The sequence below is a fragment of the Syngnathus leptorhynchus genome, chromosome 3 (genome assembly GCF_054491065.1).
Source record: "Syngnathus leptorhynchus isolate UIUO chromosome 3, UIUO_Slep, whole genome shotgun sequence".
NCBI lineage: Eukaryota > Metazoa > Chordata > Actinopteri > Syngnathiformes > Syngnathidae > Syngnathus > Syngnathus leptorhynchus.
Genome location: NC_141197.1, coordinates 8,453,232 through 8,468,774, shown reverse-complemented (window position 1 = coordinate 8,468,774; position 15,543 = coordinate 8,453,232). Strand labels below are relative to the sequence as shown.

Genomic DNA, 15,543 nt, shown 5'->3' with positions numbered 1-15,543 from the left:
CAGCTATCAGTTGTGTACCAGGGGGGCTCTCAATCTCAAATTCCCAGGCTGAATTTAGGACCCTGTCTGCCAATACCTCCGGACTAATACATGCTGGGAAAAAAGTAATTGTGCCGCTGTTAGTGATTGTAGTCTTTGAGCTTTCCTTTCAAATATAAGCTTTTCATTTCTGAAATTCTTTCCAGTCATATTAAGTTAGGTGCTAAAGAGAACATAGTATTGAACCAACCATTCCCCCAATGCGGTGTATGTGACCGGCTAGTTGGCTGGTGACTCTTTGTGGATCGATAGCTAATTCCCTTAAATAATCAAGTGAGGCCTGCGACTGGAATGTGTTGGGAGGCGTGATGATTGATTACTTTAGCCCAACAGTCTCCCCAAAGGATTCCGTCTGTACAACATTCTGTCAAATTTGTCGTTAAACTGTTTCACAGGATGCTGATGTATGCGAGTTTCTTGCATTGCATTTGAATTGAGAAAATGTTGTAAGGATATTTACAGGCAAAGCTTGAATGGCTCCCTAACTTTACAAAGAAATACATTTGGCCTGTTTGTATGTTAAATTCATATAAAATATATTTACATTGGGGTCAAGTACTGTCAATACCAAAATGTATGCACTTTTATAGAGAAACCAGGAATGATTGCTCAGTCCCTCAATTGCCTTCGGCATATACACAGGAACATGAGGATAACTCAAATGAACTCCATTTATCATTTGAATTTAGACCTGATTGGCACTTATGACTGTTGAATTTCAACATCAATTTAGGATTAGAACCAGTAAATCATATGCAACAACATAATCTTTAAACGTGCACATTCCGTATTAACATGTAAACATGCTAAGACATTTCTAAATACGTACAGTCATCGCTGTCATCTTAAGCCAGGCATTTTAAGCCCATTGAGATGTTTTGCACAATTGCAAATAAAACAGCTCATCCTGTCAAAAAAATGTTAAATGCAAATATGCATCTTTATGCATCTTCCATGTGTACTAAAACACAAGATGATGTGACATGATTTTAAAAAAAAAAAACCTTGCACACAAGCCACTCTGTACTTTGTGTTTATTCTCTTTCAACCACCTGTTTTCGCTGAATCTCTCACATAATCCTCAGTAAACAGTCTTAAAAATGATTCTAGAACGTTGTTGGCAGTTGGCAGATCTGAGATGTGGGTAATCCAAGCAATAATGATGCAAATACTGCACATTTAGAACCACATTGCAAACATCTGTCTGGATTTACGCTGCTCAAGCTGCTTGGAGAAACCCGATGGGCAATTTTCTGCTTTCATTTTGTGCTATGAATTGACTGATGACTAATATAAAAACTAATATGAGCTCTCTGTTTTGTTTTCACACTAGATGCTTTTCACAAAGGAATTTTTACATAAGGTATTTGGAAGTGAACTGTTAAGAACTGTTTGGAAAAGGCAGGCACTTTCAACAAACTTGGAAAGTAATTATTTTTTTGTTTCAGTTTTTAATTTATTGTTACTTTGGTTTTTCATGTATTGTGTTAGTGGGTAAAGTGTCCTATATGTGTCCCTTTCAAGGAAGGAGCAAGTGGCAGAGGGAGTCAAAATAATGTCAACTCCTTGAGTAAATATTTAGCAGTGTACAGACCCCTCTAGTGACTCTATTTTTTTTTATTTGTCTTTTTATGTTGTTATTGTCAATTCTCAAAGACTGTGAGACTCACAGACAACCCCAGTTGCAGACAGAGAAGGACACTTGTCCACCAGCTCACTTTAAGTGTAGTTACGTGTGTGCATGTTGCATCTCAGCCAGGGACGGGCAATCTGGAGGAGGCCACAATTTTTCATCAGCGCTACTGGGGGGGTGGGGGTCACACACTTTCTAACCACATGTATGACAAAAAAAGCTATCTTCACAATGCGTGACATGAAGGCTACAATTCTGTATTCATTTGTCTCGGTTCACAAGACATGACCAGGTCCCTCCTTGCCTACGGGAGAGCACCTGGAGAAGACTCAGCCAGTTGGTCTGCAAAAACCTTCAACATTCTGGTACACACGTGACACGTTATCTGGGCCAGCTGCCTTCTCTGGATGAACAGGATGTTACAAAATGTTTCATGTCCCTGTTGGGACTGTATTACTGTATCCATTAATGTAGCCGCTGCACTCTGCATTATTCGCATGGCTATTGCTGATCTGTATTCCACATTATTGGACACTAAAAGAAGTCAAGGACTCTCTGGATCATTTGCACAATCGTCATTGTAGCATGTGTCATACCCAAAGCCTGAATATAACCACTACTTCATCCTCACAAATGGATTTTTTGACAGTTTGACTTTTAGGGCCTGAGCAATGCAGCATTTCAATTTTGAGGCACTGCTGAATACCAATCGAGCTTGAACGACATGCACACTCGATGCTTTCTTGCTAATCGTGGAGAGATATGTTACGTTACTGCCCCCGCCCACCTTCCAGCAAATCAAGTACGTATACTACTGTACAGTAGTCACGGGAGAGTTGAGGCTGTTAATAGGACATTTACAAATGACACACAAGGATATCAAACACTGATAAATATACCATTTTCAAATATAGAGCAAGCTTTGTTATGATGCTGTATCCGGATGACGATTAATTTGCACTCGTTTGATTCATGCTTTCATCTTCTCAGTGGCAGAGCTGTTCGTTTCACTAACTGGATTATGACAAATCGTGTAATAAATAAAACAAAAGTATACTGGCAGTGCTACAACCAAGTCTGCAGTGGTTGGTATATTTAATAAAAATAAATATCAAGAAAAACATAATATTCCAAAGTACATTCACATCTTTTTTTTTAATTAATATGACCGTTTGATTTCAGTTGTTTGGTGTGAAGAATAGATTTTCCACATTAAATTTCATGCAGCAAACCCTAAAATATCTCTCTGTGCCATTGTTCTGTTTTACAAGCTGCAACCCAATTTACTAGAGGCGTCTTCAGTATTCAATGTCTGGTGATGCAAATTTCCCTGTCGGTCATGTCGTGTATATTTTGAAGCCTTTTGTACCATGTTTGTTTATCTCTCGTGAGTGCCAGAATGATTCTGACCTTTCACATCCACCCCAGTGACCTGACTGTGGCAACAGCTTGGAAAGATCAGTGCCGTGGTGTATTGTTGTAGCCCCTCGACGAGCTAAATGATTAAACTGCAGGAAGCAACATTTAATGGTGCATTAACAAAGAGCTAGTTAAAATGAGGATTGGCCTCATTTCTCACCCCTTTATAACACTCTACTGTGATGTGTTACTTTTTCAGCGCAACCCACCTGTGCCCTCATTTTCAAAATTGGGTATTTTTAATATGCATAACAAGAGCATCAACATATTTACACACGCACCTACGGTTATGATACTTTTGGAGTAATACACTCACATAAATTCTCGATAGATGCTTATGGAATACAATGTTGCTTAATTCGACAAACTACGATGCAGTTCATTTGAATAAATTTGCATTAAATGCAAATTTGCTTTGCCTTCTTGTAGGAAAAAGATTCGCTCATCCAAATGGGCTAGGTTTAATCGTTTCATCAACAGTAATTATTTTGTTATTGATGACTCTGGATTATTGAATTGTCCTGCATAAATAATAAAAGTAAAAATATGTTTTTATACTGTCTTCAGAGGAGTGAAAAAAAAATTTGGTGAAAAGCTTGTTCCCTTGGTTTGAGATCACGAAACTGACCTCGTCATTTCTTTGCCATTTGCCTTTAAAAAAATATTTCATTTGGGCAGTCAGAGTTATTATGTAACATGCTGCGCCATCAGTTTTGTAACATCTTGACACTTTTCAGCATATTGACAGGTTTATATTTACTCTATTGTGTGGTTTCATACCAGCAACATAATAAGAAGCCTGTAACTCTTTATGTACATCTTTATGTTTATATGAGAGTTAAAATAGTCCTATGCTGTACTGAGGACAATTATTGTTCATCTAATTAAAACAACAATTCTAGTCTTGGTTTTTGATGTCAAATTCATTTACTGGGTGTTATCAAAAAGAATGAATCGAATTTAGCTGTTAAAATGTTTGACACAACCTCAATTTAGATAGTAATCATTTAATTCCATTTAAATTGATTTGACTCAGCTGGAGGAGAAAATGAACCTGTCCAAAGCCTCAAATGTAATACGAACATTTCCGAGCAGGTCATATAATTGATTTCAGCACCCTGCCAAATGTGTTGACTCCAAACTGCTGAGCTGTTGTGTGGATCAGAACAAACTTGGTGAAGGAAAAGCAACTGGATTGTCTATACCAGTTCCTGAGTGCATGGAATGTGTGAAGATAAAGCAAACTAAGCCATAGAGGAGACAAAAGTCAGTTCAGGTTCTAGGCCGTATAATCTGAATCAATTGTTTTTAATTTTCATTGTTGCAAAGTTAACAAATGTGTCCATCCACAGTGTGATGTGATGTGATGTGTGGCTTAACATAATAATTGGAGTGTCAGTGACGGCATACGTTGGCTAACTTCTAAGCAGTCGGCTTAGGTTGACTTCCTATTACATGACGTGGTTGTCTTTCTCTAAATGTGCGCTGTGATTGACTCCAAGCTGTCTTTGTGAAGTGTGTCAAACACAATCCACTCTGTGATGTTGATTGATTACCTCACTGATGAGTTGATCTTTCGTTTACTATTTGTTTAGCAATATATAGATTTTATTCATTCATTTTGTCTGTATGCTATAGAAAAAGTAAGAGTTTGTCAAGGTTGCAAAGCGTATGGCAACTGTTTTACTGATTTTTCTTGTCGCAAGGAGAAGGGAAAAGTGCAGGAGAACCTCCGGCAGCCGTTTGGTAAACATTTCGGACCTTGAATGACGAGGACAAAACATGTGCTGCGTTCAAAAACGCTCAGTAAGATAGCGGTTTAAGTTGGGATGAAAAAAACATTTTTAGAAGGATTTCCCACTCCAGCTACAGTAGTCCTGACCAGTCTACAAATGGGCATTTTTGGATGAAGTGATGAACTGTAAAGTTCAACAGAGCAGTCAAGTTGCAATCACGTTCTATTCTATTCTATTCTATTCTATTCTATTCTATATCTGTTGGGTGAAGGTTCCAATGTGTGTCTTTAAATCCAAGTCCACTTAGAAACAACCACAGTTTATTTTTGCCCACAGTTGAAAGTTTTATATATGGAAAATAAATAAATGCAAATTCTCACACAAACAATACATATAGTTACAGTGGAGGGGGGGGGAGTAAAACATGCAAATTGAATACAGTAATCCCTCCTACTTCGCGGCTTCAACTATCGCGGCTTCGCTATATCGCGGGTTTTCAAAAATGCGGAAATGAATTATTTTATCGCAGAAATTTCATCATTTCACGAGGTTTCGCGGCCACTTGAGTTTCTTCATTTTCCTTTAATAATGATAGCTTACGTTTAAAAGTGAAATGAATAAATTAAAGAGTCAGTACAGTATACTTTATCGTCACATGTGACTTCAGGGCGTTCTCGCTGTTGTATATTTTGGACTAACTCATGTTCCGTAGTGGGAAAACCCCGGATGTGGGAGGGGGAGCTTCGGGGACGTTCAGTGTCGCGATGTACGGCCAGTGAACTGACTGTGATGAAAGGAATAAAGCAGTACCCATCACGTCGTTGTCCGAACCATGCTTGCTACATCAGAACCTGGAAAATAGTAAAGATATAACACTCTCCACCGGCGGTGGCCTTCATCTGGACATAGCAATACACTGTTAGTCTCGTCGCTAAGGCATGAATGCGGAGCGCACAGTCCATTGATATGAAAGTCCCCTAGCAGCGAGCTGGTTGATGTCAGCGATAAAAATAGAATATCTTCCAAGAATAGCTCAAAAAAATCTAGTTTCTATTTCGCGGAAATTCCCATTTCGCGGTTGGGTCTGGAACGTAACCCCCGCGAAGTAGGAGGGATCACTGTATTGATATGCATTAAGGGTGGGAACATCAAGACAGGTAACAGAAAAACTTTAATCAATCAGTGATATGGCGTGCAGAATACACAGCATTATTTTTGAACAGTGCTGCTCCCCATTACTGTGGCATAAAGTGCTGCTTTTGATTGATCGTGTCATATTTTAGAACAAAGTTAAATTAGAACAAAGCTGACCTGTCACCAATGGATTAAACAACAACAAAAAGTTACATACGTATCTCTTGGGTTATAGTTGGCTGTTCTAACCAAAGTGGCGCTTATGAATCAAAATTAGACCACATTCATTAGTGCTAGTCTATCTGGCAAAGAAATTGTGATAATATGTTTTTATTTTGTTTGACTGACTAACAAAATATTTACAAAACAATTATTCTCCCCAAGTATAAAAAAATATATTGACATTAGAGACACTTGCTGAATGAAGGTCATCACTAAAAGTCAAAGAAAGCTCACGAGAAGAATTGCAATGAAATTGGGAAGAAGTTTTTTACACTACTGTGTATTTCACAATCTCTGCTTGGTATGCTGTAGGTGAATGTGATGTAACTCTCAGAGGTGCATCACACCACTGTACAAAAGAAGTCATGTATCTCTCAACATGTAGAGGTCATAGAATGTTTGGGAATATATTATTGATGCAGCTATCATACAACCAAATATTTAACTTCACGGAATACCAAAACCTCAGTCTATGAATCCAACAGCTACTTGAAATATTGTTTTCTTTGAGAGCCATGTCTTGTTTTGGAGTGTGGTTAAGGCTAACAGCAACTGAAAGCACAACTTAAGACGGACGGTGACGGAAGGATGATTATTTTAATGAATGACGACGGAGGATAGAGCGACAAAATAGGTTAAACAGGTTAAGGTAGCATGCAAAAACTAATGCACATAAGTTAATTGTTCTTATTGGCTTCTCATTTTATTTCATAAATGCATTAATGTTATATCGTTCAGGCACAGTTATAAATTCCAATTTCAATGAAGTTGGGACATTTGTTAAAATCTCAAAAAAAGAGATTACAAATATTTGCAAATCCTTTTCAAGAAACATCCAAATGAATACACAGATATGTTTTGGAGCAACATATCCAGGCAAATTATTTTCAGGTATTGCAAGCAAGACTGGATGAAAAGCAGTCCAGTCCTGTCTCCTATTAGACATGTGTGGCAAATTGTGAAGCAGAAAATATTATGAAAATAAGGGAATTTTTTTCATCCAAAAATTCTATCAGTGGCACATATTTAAATGTATTTAAAATTCACGTGGTATGGTAAAGGAGGGTCTAAAAATAGATGGCATTGAATGAGTTTTAAAATCATCTTCACTTCAAATCAAGTAGACTTCAAGGTGGTATGAGGTTGACCCAAAATGTTATTTTGGCAATGTCATTCAACAAACTCCCTGTCGAAAGATCCATGGTCCATGTCTTTCTACTTTATCTGACGCTGAGGAAGGTTGGCCATTTGAATGTTGTCTCCTTGTAGTCCCTGGTTGTAATAAGCTGAACCACCAAAATTCAGATCCAAAGGTTCACTGTTGTCCAATCTCAGAACTGGAAAAGGAACATGGACATAAAAAGGTTACATACTATGTGCTATAAAACTATTATTTAAAAAAAAAATGAAATTCAAGCACTGGTTGTGTATCATCAGCTGTTTAGTTTGGAAACACTAAATTACTGAATGGAAGGTGAGTGACGTTTCATAAAAAAAACTTAAAAGGGCTCTATTTTTTGTGAACGGCATAAATCCTACACAATGTGCAGCGTTATGCTGTGGGGAAGCAGGTTTTGAAGTTTTGGTAATTTGACAGATGAGCGGAACTGAGAGAGGGGGAGGTCTGCACCACTGTGGGGGTAGTCACTTTAATCTCAGCAAGTTAAAGTGTTTTTTTTCTCATTCGCTTGAAATGAAATGCGTACATCTGCTTTGTGAAGTACACTGTTCATATATTTACAAATGAAATGTGTCTGACAAATGCACGTTCAACCAGCTGTCTAACCTCCGCCAGCATTTAGATGTGGTCTGAGTCGGCTCATCCAACAACATGCTTCACCCGCACACCCAGCTTGGTCTTCCAATTGGCCAACTCAAGCCTTGCCCTCACACAAAATTAGGATTTGTGCCCGCTGTCTACAAAAATAGAGCCCAGAGTGTCTAATTTTCTAGTGGAGCTACGTTCCATTCTTCTTTTATCATTCAATAATTGGTGACTTCTTGTCCACTTTGACATATGTGTTCTACTTTGCAACCAGCTATATTTCAATTTCTATGGTTGTGATGGAGATGGAGTTCATCTATTTTGTTACTGCCAAACTAAAGGCTTGTACATTGAAGATAATTTGTCATTCTATCTGTAATCACTCTAAGAATGTTTCATAGTATAGTATATATCATGCCATTTATTTTGTGATTGTGGGGTATGCATGATTGAAGTGGCTTTAATTAAAGCTCTCAAAAGCCTTACACTTGATTTTATTGTGATGCAAGTGAACTCAGAAATAAAACTCAGAAATTCATACATAGTACATACTTTAGAGATTGAATACAACAGCATGATCTTTTCTTTTTCATTGTGTACCTACATTAAGTTTTTGACTTTAACAAGAAGGTTAAGCATGTAATTCTAGTTAACAAGTGACATTTCTTGCTTGATTGCAAATTGCCTATTTTAACACACTGTGAAATCATTACACGTGTGTGTGTGCGTGTGTGCATGTGTGCGTGCGTGCGTGCGTGCAATTTAAATTATGAACAAATGTCAGTGATGTTGTCAATGTGCTGCTTCAAACTGTTAGAGAATTTGTCCAAGTAAAACTGAATGTGTAATGAGCAACCAACATACTTTCTGCCCAACACCATCAGACTGTAAAACAGCAGTGTTGGCCAAAACTCTTAGACTTGATGCCTGGTTTTATCAGCTGCTCTTTTTTTGTTTTAGTTAGTTAGTCAGTCAGTCAGTCAGTCAGTCAGTCAGTCAGTCAGTCAGTTAGTCAGTTAGTTGGTGAGTTAGTTGGTGAGTTAGTTGGTGAGTTAGTTAGCAAGTTAGTTAGCGAGTTGGTTACAGAGTTAGTTACGGAGTTAGTTAGTGAATTAATTGGTTTGTTTTTTATCTAGTTGAAAATAAGAAAAAAACACCAGGGCACTTTTATACTTGAAGTGGTTTTACATACAGTAACCGTTTCTACTGTGTATTCAGATTAACCTTTTTTTTTCTTATTTTTCAACCCAATATTAGACTGACATTATTTGTCCATTGTCTACTTTATCTGTATATGACTCCTATGCATTATGATGTATCATCTTACCTGGTTCAGAGGGGAACTCCTCAACCAGTTTTCTGTGTGAGAAACCTTTAATGTGTCTTCTTTTCAGGATGATGTATGCCACCAGTCCCACTAAGGATACAACCACTGCTGTTCCTAATATAGCTCCCCACGCTTCATTTCGTTTGTTCCTGCTGGTCTCGGATGGCAAATCTTCAGAAAAAGATAAGGAAACGAAGGGTTAGAAGGAAGGGCGAAAAGAGATTTCATAACTGTAGTATTTTGTAACTTTGGCTGAAACATGCTTTGAATATCTTTACAAGACAGACCACTGGAGTTACCACTCAATTAATCTGAATATTATCTCTTAATGATGAAACTCATTCACTGCCAGTGACGTATAATTGTGTCTTTTCAGGAATCTTTTTCAAGTCCATTGGGGGTCAGAAAATATTTGGCAGTGAATGAGCTAAATTTAGGACTCTACCCCACTGGAAATGCACACAAATACCAACCTCGCCCAACATATTCAGATTACAAGTACATTGAGAATTGTGGAATTTTAAAAAAAAGGATCTTTTTGCTATTATGATGCTTCTTTTTTTCCTTTTTTAAATTTTTCACATTTTTGCTTTTCCAGTCAGGGGTCGCCACAGTGCCTCATACTTTTCCATTAAAGCCGAGCTTTTACCTCCTCCTCTATAACACCAGCTGCTCTCACGTCTTCCCTCACTACTGATCTATCAATCTTCTCTCTGGTCTTCCTTCTCTAGTTCCCTTTCCGAGCAGTGCCATCTTCATCCTCCTTCTACGGATATACTCGTGACCACTCTTCTCTTTAAAGTCATCCACTCTTGCTATCCCTTCTCTTAGTAGCGTCGCTTCCAGTCTAATGCATGCGCATATATTTTTTATTGTTTCTGAATCAGGCTAATCAAAAACTAATTTAATGGCTATTTAGTCCCAACCTGCCTGGATAACAATTCTGTGCCTTGAGCAACCCAGTCCAGGTCCAGCGGACGCTAACTCTCTGGAATGATCTCCCGCTAAATGTTAAGGCAAGCCCATCTTTAAAACTCAACACATTTTTATTCTATGGCTTTTGACTCAGCATGTGACTTTGTTTTGGTTTTACTGTTTTTGAGAGTTTGCTGTCTTTGTTATTAATTACTGTTTTAGCCGTTCTTGGTGTTGTAAGGCCTAATTTTCCTCCATTAAAAACTCTTTATATGTAGCAATGGTTGTTTTAAAGTGCTCTCTCTACAAATACTGTTGAGTTGAGATGTGATTAATGTTCCCCACTGCATCTATTTCAGCTTGGCCATCTTGGAAAGGGGATCCCACCAACTGTGATGCCTTACCATGTTTTTTCCCTTGGACGGCTCTGAAGAAGACTGGAGTAGCAGTCAAAACTGTCAGCAGGTAACATCTAAAAATTTTATTGTCTGAACAAAATAATATGTTTATAGTTTTCTCAGCGTTATTCCTTGCCCTGATTGGGCGTAGATGAGGGAATGTCATTGACCTTTATGAACTGTGGGCTTGCGAAGAGCATTGAGACGCTTTTGTGACTTTACATGTCCAATTTATGGCTTTGCTTTTGAAAAGCAGGTAAACAGAAACCAGAACTCCTATGAAGAAACAGTGGGGGGAAAAAACTGCTTGAATTCAAAATGATTTATTTTATGTTTTTATTCATGTATTTAGTTTTCACTCTTTAAGAAAAAACTTTTCTGAAGCAGTTTGTTTTAACGTTAAAGGCACACATCTTTGGACTTGGACTTACACTTGTATGGCACTTTTCTACCTTCAGTACTCAAACACCTTTACCTCATTTACGTATTGATCATCAGGATCAACTTGGGTTCAAATCTTGGTCGAGGTCACTTCAACATTGTCACAATGGACAGAGAGTGAACCTCCAACCTTTAGATTGGAAGAGGACCACTCCACGTGCATTGTAATGACATTCAAGAAATAGTATGTTGTAATCCACTCATAATTATTAACTATGATTAAATTACTCTTTTAAAGTTGATTTCACACTCTGTACTACTATGCAGATAGTATGAATTTGAAAATCATTTATATGCCGGTGTAGGTGCAGATCAGGTATCTCTGAACGCTTTTTTTTTTCCTTCCACTGAAATAATGTGTCATTGTTCCTGCTGAGTAAGACGTTATAAAAGGACCCTTTAGGCAAAATAGGGAGCTGAAACCTAAGCCCAAGTCTTTTCTATTGAAAGAAGGGATGTTTGTCCTCAGCTTGTGGAAAACTAAATGGATATAGGTGAGAAGGTGGACTGAATAAAGTAACCAAATAAGTGACAACTGATAGCTACTGTATGCTTTTAAACAATGAGTTTGAATATCAAACTTCAAACCTAAAAATGATCGTCAGAGGATTATATCACTATAAAGTTCCCCTAGTTCTGCTTCAATCCGTTACATCTAAATTGAGGATCAACATTTTGGGCCAACTAGAGTATAATCGTATTGATGCCACTTGTTTTTTCTTTCAATCTGGTATCATATTTAGATTTCAGTTCTTAGTGACCTTAGACAAAATTTGTGTGTGGACAAAAACAAGAAACTCGGGTTTCAACAAAATTTGGACAGCCAAAAATGCAACTCTACCTGTGTTTGAGCTGCTCCCTGAAGATGCCTGTTTATCTGTTAAGTTGCCTTCGGGTGTTTCAGGAGCAACGGTTGTCACAGTGGTGGGTTCCAGGGGAAAAGGGTTTGGTGATGAAGATGTTGCAGATGTTGTGTTCATCTCTGTTGCTGCAGTGGTTGTCACATTGATGTCACTAGATTCTGTTACATTGGTTGACACCGTTTCATTCCCTGATGTTGTTATGGTTGTTGTCTTTATTGTTGTTGTGTTTGCTGTTGTGTTTTCATTGAAATCCAGGATCTCTGGTGCCAAGGTAGTGGTGTTGTTTGTATCGGTGTGATTGGAGAAATCAGGAGAAATGGTTGAGTTTTGATCGAGTAGATCAACATCCGCAATCGCAGCAGGTGTGGTCGAATTCATAAACTCCCCGTCGGTTGTGCTGACGTTGTTTTGTTTTGATTCTGTGTTTGTGATGTTGGTTTTATCATCTGACAGTTCAGGTTGCACTGTTGAGGCATTTGGGGATGCGGGAGGCTCGGTAGTTATGGCAACGTTCAGATCGTCGGATACTTCAATTTCATTCTGCTCGACGTCATTCTCTTCATCATATACTACACTGCTGGAATTGTTGCCTCTTCCCATATGAGACACATCACCTTCCTGCCCATTTTCTCCTTCCTCGTTAGCAACAAGATCTTGCTGACGCAACCAGTCGTTATTAAAAGTGGGCACTGGAGAATCTGTTGTATTTTGGAGCGATACCAAGTAAAAGGTATGAACAAATAGCAGCAGGTGTATGGTGATGATAAAATGCCTTTCCATTTCTTCCTTGTGGTATGCCCCTAAAACACACAACAGATTATTTTTATTAATAACAATTTGATGGATACCAACTGATTTTAACTCCTGGAAAAAAAAAAAGTACCATTATTCAAAAACCAGCACTATCAGAAAGACGAGATTGAAACAAAACATTATGATTCAACACCAAAGTACCGCTGGAGCCTAATGCAGCTAGAGAGTTTATTCCGAGCAGGTGTGTTTTTATGGTGAACAAGTCACAAGTTGTCGTGACACAAAACTCGCCTATTTTCACTCACTGAACGAAGCAAACACCCACACAATTGCTTTATAATAATAATAATAATAATACATTTTATTTGTAAGGCGCCTTTCAAGGCACTCAAGGACGCCGAGATCTATAGATGTGCTGGTTAATCATTAGCCACACGCCGAAAGGAAGTATCAGGGCTTGAGTAAGGTTTTGAATGACATCAGTCCTGGAACATTTTTTGACTCACCTCATACTGTATGTTCCATGAAAGTTTAGTGAAAATTAAAATAAGCATGCAGTTAGTTGCTAAAAACAATTTAGTCCTTGTTTTGCTCACATATTTAAATGCAAGTGGTGGGTTGCTAATGGTCCCTTAAACTGTCAATTAAGCTCCTAAAGTTTGCTTACAATACAGCAGAGAACATGCTAATACATCTGCAATACTTTGAGGAATGTTAAATCTTAACACATCTAATCACATCGTCACACATCACATTGTATTGCAGTCCCACCCTTCCAAACATCCATTTTCTGTACTGGTTTTCCTCGTTAGGGCTGGAGTTGAGTTGGAGCCTAGCCCAACTGTCTTTATAGGCGAGTTGCAGGGCACGCCCTGGATTGGTCATCCGCCAATTGCCGTCCTGCCCATTCTCAGGAACTTATTAAAGGATTTCTCAGAGGTTTTCGTTGTCTGGATGCGGGTCTAGACCAGGGGATGTTTTTTTTTTTGTTTTTTTTTGGTAGATTGTGGGCCAGTGGAGACTTTGGAGACTCCTGTGTGTTAAAATGCTGTATAAATAAACTTAACTTGGGTAATAATGTCTCCCTCAGTCCATATGTAGTCAGGCTGCAAACAAACCAGTGTGGTGGCATTCCAACTGTTTGTTCAGTCATATAAATATAAATATATACATCAAAATCTCATGTTTTGAAACTCAAATCTGTAAGTAATGAAGCTTTATTTCAGAGTCGGCTGTTATGTGACAACATATTTCAAAGATTTTGACATGGTATTCTTTACCAGCAGAGAGAATTGCACATCCCACTGGCTCTAAGTGATCTACAATTCTCTGAGGTAAACAGAGTTATTTTCCTCTGACTATCGACACTAAGTGATCAGCCTAATGAAATTTCCAACCCTACTATCGTCTTCATAGCGCAGTACATAAAACAGCCATGATGTATTTTCCCACATTAACATGCATCCACCATCTAAAGGTTGCAACTGTTGCAGTGATTCCATTAAAACATTAAATTAATCAACAAACAACCTTTATTCACCCAATCCTCTGACAATCTTGTGGTGGATTGTCGTAACTAGATGTTAGTCTCATATGCACTAAAGTTCTGTGGCAGGTTTCAAAACATTTCAAAAGCATATATGAACCCTTCCATGGTAGAAAATGGATAAATAGATGCCTGCATTAAAGTTAAAGTCACAATGATTGTCACACACACAACTGGGTGTGGCGAAATTAGTCCTCTGCAATCAACTCATCCCCATGTGTTTTCATGGGGGAGATGGGAGCAGTGAGCAGCAGCGGAGCCGCGTCCGGGAATCATTTTTGGTGATCTAACCCCCCAATTCCAACCCTTAATGCTGAGTGCCAAGCAGGGAGGTAATGGGTCCCATTTTTAATAGTCTTTGGTATGACCCAGGGTTTGAAACCACAACCTTCCAGTTTCAGGGCGGACACTGTACCACTAGGCCACTGAGCTGGATAAGCATGGTTGTGATTATACGTGAAAGCAAATATTAAGTAAATGCAATAGTGTACATACAACTTTTCAAACTTGTAAAGTGTCACAATGCAGATGGCACATTTGCAATATCACCCATCCCTTTTCTAGTCCCCGCCCACACACACACACACACACACACACACACACACACACACACACACACACACACACACACACACTGTGGTGCATTCATCCTCACTTCAGCTTGTGAGCCATTACTTCCTAATACACGACACAACTTCCCTGATTGGTGGAAGGTATCACAATCAAACAAGTCTAAGTGATGCAGGGAGATCTAGTTTCAAAGGGACCAGCGTTCTGTTAGTACCATTGGAAGGTAGGCGATCTTGTGCAGTTATGTTTCTCCTTGATCATCTACTGTAGCCACTTTCCATAGTGCTTGTCTTCATTAAGGTTATGGTTGTTGCCTATCCCAGATGACTTTGGGCAAAAGGCCAGGCACATCTTGCACTGCTCGCTAGCCTATCTAAGGGCTTATGATAAACAAACATTCACACTAACATTTATGTGCATGGGCACTTTAGAGGTTTCAATTATATTAACATGGTAGTTGAGATACAAGACTATTCAAGTTACAAAAAAAGAAAGAAAAAAAACTAAAACAAAAATTTGAAATAAAGTAAATGGAATGAAATAGAATAGTCAAACAAATCTAAGTACATATAAATATTGCAAACATTTTCTTCATTTCCATCTTTCAGGGTTGATTTGAAATGTATTTATTTCAGTATTATTATTTATTTTAAAAGAAGAAAGCCATTTGGGAACTGCTTATTTACCACGTGTCACTTAGAAACAACATCATCGAGCCAAGAGACACATATTACGCTTTGATTTTGGGGTTGAAAAAATAATGTCTCCATTTTTTTATGCCC

At 38.3% G+C, this 15,543-nt stretch overlaps 2 protein-coding genes across 6 annotated transcripts in view; one reads left to right on the top strand and one right to left on the bottom strand.

Moving 5' to 3' along the window:
• Window positions 1–5,121: 5,121 nt before the first annotated feature.
• LOC147059096 (uncharacterized) overlaps window positions 5,122–15,543 on the bottom strand; it is an 11,292-nt gene continuing 870 nt past the window's right edge. The window contains exons 2-4 of the mRNA XM_085907748.1: window positions 11,871–12,692; window positions 9,276–9,446; window positions 5,122–7,520 (exon numbers count right to left, since the gene is read on the bottom strand). Of these exons, the coding sequence (XP_085763874.1) occupies window positions 7,399–7,520; window positions 9,276–9,446; window positions 11,871–12,672 (1,095 nt within the window). The 5' untranslated portion in view covers window positions 12,673–12,692 and the 3' untranslated portion in view covers window positions 5,122–7,398. The remainder of the gene's footprint in view (window positions 7,521–9,275; window positions 9,447–11,870; window positions 12,693–15,543) is intronic.
• Window positions 8,913–15,543, top strand: part of fibinb (fin bud initiation factor b) — a 26,692-nt gene continuing 20,061 nt past the window's right edge. For 4 of the 5 annotated variants that reach the window (XR_015065651.1, XM_085907750.1, XM_085907752.1 and 1 more), the window contains exons 1-2: window positions 8,913–10,291; window positions 10,550–10,655. The gene's annotated coding sequence lies outside the window, so the exon portion shown is untranslated. Of the gene's footprint in view, window positions 10,292–10,427; window positions 10,656–15,543 lie in introns of those variants that run through there. The other variant, XM_085907751.1, reaches the window with a different exon arrangement.